This window comes from Acanthopagrus latus, chromosome 23 (genome assembly GCF_904848185.1).
Source record: "Acanthopagrus latus isolate v.2019 chromosome 23, fAcaLat1.1, whole genome shotgun sequence".
NCBI classification, from domain to species: Eukaryota; Metazoa; Chordata; class Actinopteri; order Spariformes; family Sparidae; genus Acanthopagrus; species Acanthopagrus latus.
The window spans coordinates 12,374,224-12,384,532 of record NC_051061.1 but is presented as its reverse complement, the minus strand read 5'-3'; the positions used below and the strand labels follow the sequence as shown (position 1 = coordinate 12,384,532).

Below are 10,309 nucleotides of genomic sequence, written 5' to 3'. Positions count from 1 at the left end.
TTTTAATCAAGTGCTCGTTTGTTTGTCACAAACTTAAATCCCCCCTCCTCCTCCACCGCTCTCTCTCTCTCTCCGTGTCTTTCTCTCCCTCTCTCTCTCCTTTCATGCTGTTGTTGCTAGGGAAGCAGGGCGTATGCGCTCCCTGGCCGCGGCTGAAGGGCGCAGGAAAAAAACAGGAATAGGGCGAAAAGCACGAGTTTTGATCGAGCATGTGCGCGACCCACACACTCCAGACCCCCTCCCGTGCCCGATTCTAGCGCAAAACTCGGGAATGGACGAGTGCAAAATGCGTTATTTGGGCGCTTTTTGTCCATTGCCTTATATGGCAGGGCAGAGATATATCGTGCCTGTGTTTAATAGGCTGGCCGCTGCCGCTCTGCTTGGAGGCTTCGTTTTAACCCTTGTGGTGCCGAATTATTTTTAGAGCGAGAAAAAAGCGTCGGGCTTTTCGCCTGTTCAGACGTCCTTTTGAAGCCGACTCCTCGAGATGCGAGAGGGAACTGCGCCTTTTCTGGTGGCGGCCGTGCGCACGGATCGCAGTTTACGCGCAGGAAAGCACAACATTTGATGCGCGGGGAGGCAAATTCTGTCCTCATGTTTCCAATTAAGCGCCCATAAATCCAGCTGACTCAACGTCGGGTGACATTTACAGCGCAGAGTACACACTCGCTGGTGTTGTGGTTGATGATTTTGGATTTAAATTGTCAGGCTGCAGACGAGAGAGCAGATATTACGAGCAGGAACAGGCTGTAATGTTGTTGTTTTTTGTAAGGGTGGGGGGGGACCCAGAGCTGAGCGCCCTGGCAGTGAAGGAGTTGAGCTTCTAGAAAAGTTGCCACAGGTAGACTGAAGCCGTGTGTCAGATTAACGGCAGTTGGGCCCAGAGGGGGGGACACGGCACTGGTTTGACGACCAGGAGACTGTGACCTATATTTGCACAGCGCGGTAAAGCGGATCGAACGAGGGCTGCGTCTGCAACTGCGCTGCTTCAAGGGGATCGGAAATAAAAGGGGAACTGGTCTTTCATCAGCGCGTCAGCCTCAGTTAGAAGTGATAAAAAAAAACCAACGGTGGTGTGTCTTTGTTGGAGCACTGCTGGACAAGTCTCCCTGAAACAGTGTTCTCCACTGATGTGGAGGTTTGAAGATGACTAAACTGGTCGTCTCCACTCTCCTCTGGTGCAGTTCTGCAGCTTTAAAACAAAAACAAAAAAAAAACAACAAAAAAAACATGCTTGGAGCAGTTGTGACAGATTCGTATTCAAATGTTCGTGTTAATGGCAGTGTTTGCATCTATTGCACTCTTAATTGAAGTCCAAACATACCCACTCAGAGCATTTTTGGTGGAGGGGTGGAGGAGGTGGAGGAGGAGTCCCCAGCAGCTCCGCCATTGCAACAAACTGTTTTTAAAAAATGAAATTAAAAAAATAAAACAAACAAACAAAAAAAAACTGCAGGAGTGGATTTTATGCATCTGTGAATTAACAGTAACGTAGCGGCTGATTTGAATTTCCAGACATCCCTCTTTTGCAGTCCAGTACGCACGGGATGAACCCCAACCCCTGTGCAAGGTCTCCACCTCCCCCCTCCCCTCCTGACGTCATGCACCGAGCTGGAGCTAGTGCGCGAAGAGAGCTGCTCGCAGCCGCACCACTGTGAATATCTGTACGCTCATAGCCAGCGCCGTGGAGTGTGCGGAGGGAGGGAGAGCGAGCGAGGAGAGCGAGGAGGTGGAGGGAATACAGTTGGATTTGGACACAACTGGAAAACTACCAAGCGCGCACAGCACGCACCGAGCGGAAGGCACATCGACGGGTGCCGTAGCCAACACTTCACCTACTCCCCCCCCCCTCGCCGTCGACGTCCCCCTTGCGATCGGATCCAGGCGAGAATGGAGCTCCCCGCCGCCGGAGAGCACGTCTTTGCGGTGGAGGGCATCGAAAAGAAGCGCATCCGCAAGGTAACCGAGAGAGAGAGAGAGAGAGGGGGGGGGGCATGTTTGCAAAAAACGCGCTCTGGACGCTGAGACATCGGCGTTTGACACGAGCCTCAATTATTAATTTTCCTTCTTCTTCTCCTTCTCCAACCATCACAGGGCAAGATTGAGTACCTGGTCAAGTGGCGAGGATGGTCTCCCAAGTAAGTCTCCGTGCAACGTTTCCAATCAGTGCAATGAGCAGACGCGTCATTTTGCAGGGAAAATGTTGTTAGTTTGGACATGCCAGTCATCAAGGACGTGTGCGTGTGTGTGTTGTGTGTGTGCGTGCGTGCGTGCGTGCGTGCACCGGGAGAGCGCGCCCGGTATGCGTTTCAGTGGCTCCGCGGATGCCTTCACTAATTTATGCGAGGGAAAGGGGGGTAGGCACAGCCATGTAATCCCGTTTTAATTATTTCTGCTCTGCCAGCGAATTTACGAGACAGTGGTGCTAAAATGGCCGACTTGTATGTTGTATGTGTGCTGGAGGACCGCTTGGAGAGCCTATACGCGCAATATCGGTTTGACATTCCTCGCCGCGCAGTTGCAACGCGTCCGGCGCGGACAGCATTCGGTCTTTATGTTCTTTATGTGCATGAGAATAATAGTTTTTTTTTTTTTAAATTACATCTTCTGATGTTTAAACTGCCGGCCCGCCTCACCTGTGTGCACTCTGCTCCGACTGCACAGTTATGGGTGAAGATCTGGGAATGTGTGTGTGTGTGTGTGTTTGTGTGTGTGAGGCCTGTGTGTCCGTTACAAAATAGGAAATGTGCACGTGATGTCTCCCTCTGACAGTTGTTTGCTCCTCTCCGCCAGATACAACACATGGGAGCCAGAGGAAAACATCCTTGACCCGCGCCTCCTCGTCGCGTTTCAACACAGGTGAGAGAGATGTGGACTTCGGACAGAGGCCCCGCGCAGCCTCCCTACTTCAGCCATGGCCATATATGGGCATGGGAGGAGGGGCGACCCAGTGACTCTGATCACTGAGCCGCCCCGCCCCCTCCTCCTCCTCCTTCTCCCCCCTTCCCCACAGGACTCGACTCCCGTGGGGAAAAGCTTTGGGGATGTAGGTGGTGCGAATTCCTAAATCGGAGGAAGAAAAATTGCACGGATGTACCCCATCGACAGAATTATGGTCCGATTGCGCGATTTTGCGTCACAAATAAGACAGACGGGCCTTGACCCAGTTTTAAAAGGGGGGAAACTCAAGTAGCTGCCATTTTTGTTTTGTTTTTGCCAGAAGGTGCATATTGGACCAGTGAGCAATGCTCCCCATGTGGATCAAGCTACAACATATTTGTTAATGATCTTATTTTAGGTTCTTGAAGGTCAAGCTGCTGCCTGATGGGACCCTCATCACTATCAGTATGAGGGAAACCATGACATGCAACAACCATGTTTACTTTGTGGAAGCACATGCATGAAATGCTCGACCTGCTCTCGGTCTTGGGTCAACAGTGGAGGCTTGTGACGTGATCATAAACGCATGCATGCCGATCTCGAAAGGTTGGGACGCCATTGAATGTGAATGCCCTGTGGCGCTCGCTTTGCCACATCTCGTCTTGGCCCATGAGGCCTGTGAGATGTGCTCTCTCTCTGTAGGCCATCAGGCCACTCTGGGTAAAGACATGATGGCTGGGGAAAGGAATTCGCATTTCTGAAAAGGCTAATTGACACGCAGTGCTCTCCAGCGTTTCCAGTGTACCGCTCTCATATTCCCCCACAGCCTGCCTGCCTCCCTGCCTTGGCTGTGTGTGTGTGTGTGTGTGTGTGTGTGTGTGTGTGTGTGTGTGATGGTCATGGAGTGCTGCCTCTGCGCTGTGTGTGTGGATTCCTCTCGGCTCCCAGAGGATGGGGGAGGGGATCCGACAAGGGAGGCTGTAATTGCCAAATCTTCTGTGAACAGGGGGTCACCCCGTTGGATGCCGTTTGGAAGTCGCACACATTATAGCATTAAAATGTCGACTGTTTATTGTGGCAATTTTCTGGCAGCCCTGATAGTTTGAACATCTGTAGCAGGAGGCCAACATTGGGCTGGGCTTTACGCATGCCCGGTGCAGCCTGAGTGCAGTCGGCCTTCAGCCACCGCTGGTTATTTATGAGCCAATGATGAGTCAAGGTTTATATCAGGGATATTTCAGAGACAGCCCGGTGCTTAGTCTAGTCAGTGCAGCTACAATAACACATCTCACTCTCTCCTCCCTCAATCAAAACTCTTCCACAAGATGTTTGTTGGATATTTATCAAAGTGTGGGCGTCGTGTTGCTCAAGCAGTGGCGGTTTGCATGTTTTCAACAGCAACATGCATCCCAGAAGTCCTCCGCAGTGTTGTTTTTATCCCGTATCATCCCTACCTCGTGACCCTAATTAGAGATTGAATGTAAGAAGAGGCAGGGCGTGCTGAGGGAGGGAGGGTGTCTGCAAGACAGGGAGAGATTCTCCCTGCTGTAGCCTTAATTGAATTTCTCTGGGATAATGAGAATATGGAATGGGCCGATTACCATGGAGAGCGATGCAAATAAGGACCATAATGCTTTGCAGCAGGTCACACGTGGGCATTCATTAGTCCTCGAATCAAAATTCCACTTTTGACCTTGAACAGGTAGAAGGAAACGAATGAATACTCCAAATGTCAAGGCCTGTAATTTACCATCAGATTTAATTGGATTTCTCAAGTGGAGCATTGAGTCACCGTCTGTCAAATGAGATGTTGGTTAGAAGGTAAACATGGTGCAAGAAAATGTAATTATCTTTTTTGTTTTCACAGAGAGAGGCAGGAGCAGCTGATGGGATACCGTAAACGGGGGCCAAAACCAAAACATCTTTTACTGCAGGTAATTATCATGTTCATCATCGATGAGTCACCGCAGACATAATGGCTTCTGTGGAAAGTGTCCTGCTTTCCCCGAGCCTTTATGTAAGTTTCAGTCAGTGAGAGGCCAAGAGGGTAAGGGTCCTGTCAGGTGTTTTAGAGCTGCCGTCATTTGGGCCGGGGTTATTTATAGAGTTCTTTGACAGAAGCGGAGTAAAAGCCAAAGAGAGGATGGGGCTCTGCAGCTGGACTGCTCTCCACACTCATTATGAAACTGGATTTGTTGCTTGAGGTTACTCGTGTACTGCTTGAGTGCACTCATTTCAGCAGCATGTTCATGATTTCTTCATGGTAAATAGCTTCAAAACATTGTTTCCCTTTCCTTTTTGAGAGAGAGAGATAGTTTTATTGTAGGCACCCAGTGAATCTGTATCCAGGGAATGTTTTTATTTCATTTCCCTGTTTGCAAATGGTGTCCAAGACAAAAATAGATGGCTGAGAGTAGCCCTGTATAGCACTTTGACTATCTTAGCTGAGGCCTTTACAGGACTGTACTCTGAGCCAAATGTGATTATATATTTCCAGAGACTCGGAGCTGATTGCTATGTAGTGTCACTCCTTAAGAGGCATAGCACTCTGCCAGAGTGACACGTGGCCAGCGATCAGGGATAAAGCGTGACATGTCTGGTGGCACTTCTCTGACCTCAGGTCACAGCCAAAGCGTCTTGAGCGTTCCGCTGCAGTGCCCCTCTGACGGCCTGAGGGGTCAGTCTGTACAGGGGGAGGAGGAGGGAGGGGGAGAGGCATGGCGGGTGGGAGGGAGGTCATAAGCCGGGCACTCATTTGATAGTTTTTTCCAATTTCTAACAAAAAGTGTTATCTTGTAATTTGAGCATACACACTTACTTAAAGTACTTAAAGTAATGAAGTTGACTCAACACACACTGCATCTGGTGGATCTGAAAGAAACTAATACCCAGTCGCTGGAGTACCACTTTAAGACATGGCCATATTTTATTTATTTCAAAGGATAAAGGTCCAATTTGTAAGAAAACTGTTTTTGAACCTCAGTCCCATCTTTTCAAAGACTGATGCTTTATGATTATTGTTGGTGTTGGCCGCCATTCCAAAGTATCAGTTTTTGATGATTTGGGAATGAGAATAAAAAACATATTTTCTTACTAATAAGACCTTTAAAGGTGCCCTGTGGAGTTTTTTTTGTAAACAAATTTCTGTTTCACTCAAGTCAAAATGCAGTGTGTGAATCTTTCTGGTCTAAGAAATGTCTTGAATGCATTTCCATGATCACAAAACAAGTTTCAAAACCACACCTGGTTACATACAATTTAGTCCTCCCTGCCTTGCAGGCAGAAGTTATGCTTTTCTTGCCAACCAGTGGTGTAAAACCAATGATAGGAATGTGTATAGTCACGTGCATCCTTGTGCAAACAAAAGGGTACAAATATAAAAGCATTGCATTCATAGCGTTACTAGTGGTCACGAACTTCACAGGCGACCATAAAAGAGATCTGAGAGTGTCAGTTGTTTTCCGTAAGTTTTCTTTATTTGGCATATCATACTGAGTTGACAATAAGATTTGGATGACAACATGTTAAAGTTGGTGTGTCGTCTCTTTCTTTCAGGTACCATCATTTGCCAGAAGATCCAGTATCCTTGCAGGTTTCGAGGAATCATCTCAGGATGCAGAGACCAGCGTCAAGTCCGATCCCATCCAGGTCCAGCGCCCCCAGCCTCAACAGTACCAGCTGAACAGCAAGAAGCACCATCAGTATCAGCCCAGCAGCCAGGAGGTGCCTGCTGAACAGCTAACCAACGGCAAGAAGAAGTTCATCTACCAGCTTAACAGCAAGAAGCACCACCACTACGAGCCTCACCTGAACATGTACGACGCACAGGCCTCGAGGCTCAAAGAGGTGGTCAAAGTTCAAGAACCGGCCAGTAAACCAGCAAATCCTGGCTGGAACTTACCGCTGGCCCTGCAACAGAAATGGGTTCGGGACAAAGACACAGGCTGCTTGAGCAAGGTCAAAGAGCTGGCAGTGGAGGTCAGGAAACCAGCCGTTAAAGAGGCTGAGAGCGAACATGCCCTTAAGCCCAATCCTAAAGATGCAACCCTACCTAGCTCTATCAGCAGCAAAATGAAGATAATCAAGAACAAAAACAAGAATGGACGTATTGTTATTGTCATGAGCAAATATATGGACAACAAGGTTCAGGGAGCCAAGGGTAAACACGGGGAATCGTCAAGCGAAGAGAAACCCCAAAACGCCAAACCATCGGAGAACAATCCAGCGCACACGACCAAAATGTTGGAGTACCCGGAGAACGGTATCCCCAAAGAGCTCTGTAACGGCAGCTCGCTCCCTGCGGCAGAGCATCCGATGAAGTGTTCCCAAAAGGACAGACATTTCTCCAAACCTTCGCCGAGCACAGCAGAGGAATACAACACTGAGGTGGCTCGCGGTCAGGCGGATTTACCAGACGACCTACCCCTTCAGCTGACCGCTAGCTCACCCATGACATCGTGGTCCGTCGACTCCAACATCCCGACCCCTACAGCTGTCGACCAGATCAGGATCCCCTCTTTTCCAAACGACCGCAAGCGAAAGCTCACGGATCCCACCGAGGACAGGGGTGTTTCTAAAGCGTACCTGACTTCCAGAAGCTTCAGCGTCCCCAGCACTGTGCTCACGCCGCCTCAGGACAAACCGATGGACCTCCACTGTAGTGGCCCACGCCACAGCAGTACATGTGCATATGAGGACTCTGGCAGCCAAGAGGAACCGATGGATCTCAGCTGCCCAAAGACTAAGAAGCAGGTGGAACCGGAGGTACAGCTGGAGCCGGAGCCGGAGCCGGAGCCTGCTGTCGAAGACACACCTCCTGTGGTCGAAGACACCCAGCCAGCCACAGAGAAATCTACAAAAGCACCTGTGAAAAAGATCTCCCCTTTTATGGGAAATATCATAATCACTGATATCACAACGAACAGTCTCACCGTCACCTTCAAGGAATACGTGTCTTTCTGAGAAACCTTTTTGTAAAATGGGACTACCTGTTAATATGTGCATATGTAAAAACCTCAGAATTTTGTATATGTGGAAATTTATAATTTATCATTCAAATTCAATATGTTTCTTATAATGTTTTATACTGTAACTCTATGATGTTGTAGCCAAGAAAGTGCCCTCGAGGATTTGAGCGAATGCATTCAGGTGGATGTATTCCATCTGCCCCCCCACCCAAAAAAAATCAGTTTATTTGTCAGATGGAGCTTAATGGGATACTTTTGCTGTTGTTTCATAACTGTACCAAACGTATAATCTGAGATGTATGAAGGTTTATACATATTTTGTATGAATAATATCACTTATTTTGGTCCTGATACAAGGTAGAAAGGAAGTTGTTGGGTATATGTGATCGAAGATCAAATGAAAGCACTTAATAACATTTTCACACGTTGGTTTGTGTCATTACTAGTGGTGAGACAGCTGTTCCCTTAAAGTCTTATTTCACTGATTGTTACTCCCAGACAGATATCGTTGGAATGAATTGGTTTGTTTTGTTACAGGTGCGTCTGAATACAGTGTACACAAACTGTGGGACGCACTCTGCCACGTCCACAACTTTTAAGACTTTTTTTTTTTTTCTTTTGTCTCTTGAGATGCATCAGAGCTGTCAGTGAATATGCTGTTGCAACCTGATCTACTGTATATTGCACATTTCACCTTTAGCAAACATTAGTGGCGACATGTAATTTTCCAAAAGGTCAGTCACCATTAAGAAAATCATGTCATTCATCAAAATGTGCGACTTCCCGTTAGGACAACATATTGATTCATACCATGATTAGGTTGTGATTTATGACCTCATTCATTATTGACCTCACAACATTGCTGGAGTTACTTTAATGAAAGCGCGCTAGTCTTGTTCCGAGTCTCCTGACATGAAACAGCTTAGCGATATTCATCTCATTTAGCTAATGAAGCTCATTAAATGATCTGAAACACACGTTATGCTACTTGCTTTAGAAAAGGTGACCAGGGTCATTAATGAGTATGTTATGCAGATTCAAATGTGAGTTGCGAGGCTGACTGTTGTATACTGTTACAGGCGATCCAACGAGTGCAGGCTTTTCTGATTATGCTGCTGAAGATTCACACGTCACAAGCTGTTGGATGTAACCTACATTTGAGTCGAAAATTGCCTTCCATGCACATTTGATACAAAACCAGTAAGAATGCTAAAAAAAAAAAAAGCTATGATAAAAGTGAAGAGTGCATATTTATTGATGTTTAATTTGATCATAAAACTTGACAAGATGTTCTTTGCATCAGAAGCTGCAAGTAATTTGCCCTCTTTGAAGACAATTTGGGTCCGTTTGCTCTTTTTTGTTGATCTTTGGCTTTGTTTTGTTCTTTTTCTTGCACTTGGTTCGAATACGATTGTTATAAAGGATCTTATACCACGAGTTGGTTGACTTACTGCCGTTGGCACAGCTTATTGGATGGTATGTTTCACAATAAAGAATGAGATACGACCTCTGACGTGTCATTGCATTGATGTGTGGTGGGTGCAAACCAACTCGATCACTGGAGTAAATGTTTCTTTATGTTGCAACGTTTCAACTTTCTCACAAACTGGACCTTTAAGGTTCAGTTTTCTGTCTCTTAGAAAACTGCTTGTGCTCTGGCCAGGTCAAGGCACAAAACAACACTTGGTTAGGTTTAGTAAAACATCATGGTCTGGCTTAAAACCCCTTTTTTTGTCGCCACAAAGTCGGCTGTAAATGCCCCAAAGTCTTGTTAAAAACACCTGGATCTGTCACCACACAACATGTGCTGCAGATGGCCAGACTTTCCATCAACAATATCCGCCGTTTGTTACCACAAACGCAGCTGGAAATGTCCTGAAGCCTTGTTAAAACAAAACAAAACCTGGTTTTGTGACCACTAACATGGCTGCAGATGGCCCAACTTCCCTTTTTTTTTTCTTTCTTTTTTTTTTTTTTTTACAAATCTACATTTTGTAACCACAGACATGGCTGGAAATTGCCCCATAGTCTGGTTAAAGACACCAGGTTCTATTGCCACAAACACAGTCGGGAATGACTTACTGTCAGAGATACCTGTTTTTTTTGTTGCCACAAACCTGGCTGGAAATTGTGAAATTATCTGTTGGTTTCACACTTACAAATATTGAAAGTTGACTCCAACTGAGGTCACTTGGTTGTCTGCCTGGTCACGTGTGACTCCACCACTGCCAGGTATGAGAGGCAGGTAACAAACGCATACTGTAAACTTGACGTGGCACATTTTGTGAACCGGTTAGCTGCTGACATTTGATCCTGGCCACAGAGCTGTCACAGCTGGCCATGTTGTGGCCTTGCTGATATACTGAACAGCGCACAAACTTTCCAGCCTTCCAAGTGGCAGATTTATGCATCATTGTTCCCGCAGTTGTTCCAAAGGCCTATGGACAAAGAATGGAACATTA

General features: G+C 46.9%; 1 protein-coding gene across 1 annotated transcript; it reads left to right on the top strand.

The window, feature by feature from the left end:
* Positions 1 to 473: 473 nt before the first annotated feature.
* Positions 474 to 9,353, top strand: cbx4 (chromobox homolog 4 (Pc class homolog, Drosophila)). Its single transcript, XM_037089818.1, has 5 exons — positions 474 to 1,959; positions 2,095 to 2,138; positions 2,794 to 2,859; positions 4,748 to 4,814; positions 6,436 to 9,353. The coding sequence occupies exons 1-5, from the start codon at positions 1,891 to 1,893 to the stop codon at positions 7,840 to 7,842; spliced, it is 1,653 nt and encodes a 550-aa protein (XP_036945713.1). The 5' UTR covers positions 474 to 1,890; the 3' UTR covers positions 7,843 to 9,353.
* The last annotated feature ends 956 nt before the right edge of the window (positions 9,354 to 10,309 follow it).

Bases quoted from the DNA above. Each gene is read 5' to 3' on its own strand.
- cbx4 (XM_037089818.1), top strand. From the start codon at position 1,891: ATGGAGCTCCCCGCCGCCGGAGAGCACGTCTTTGCGGTGGAGGGCATC. The intron at 2,139-2,793 runs GTAAGTCTCCGT...CCTCTCCGCCAG, and splicing joins TGGCGAGGATGGTCTCCCAA to ATACAACACATGGGAGCCAG. The intron at 2,860-4,747 runs GTGAGAGAGATG...TTGTTTTCACAG, and splicing joins CTCGTCGCGTTTCAACACAG to AGAGAGGCAGGAGCAGCTGA.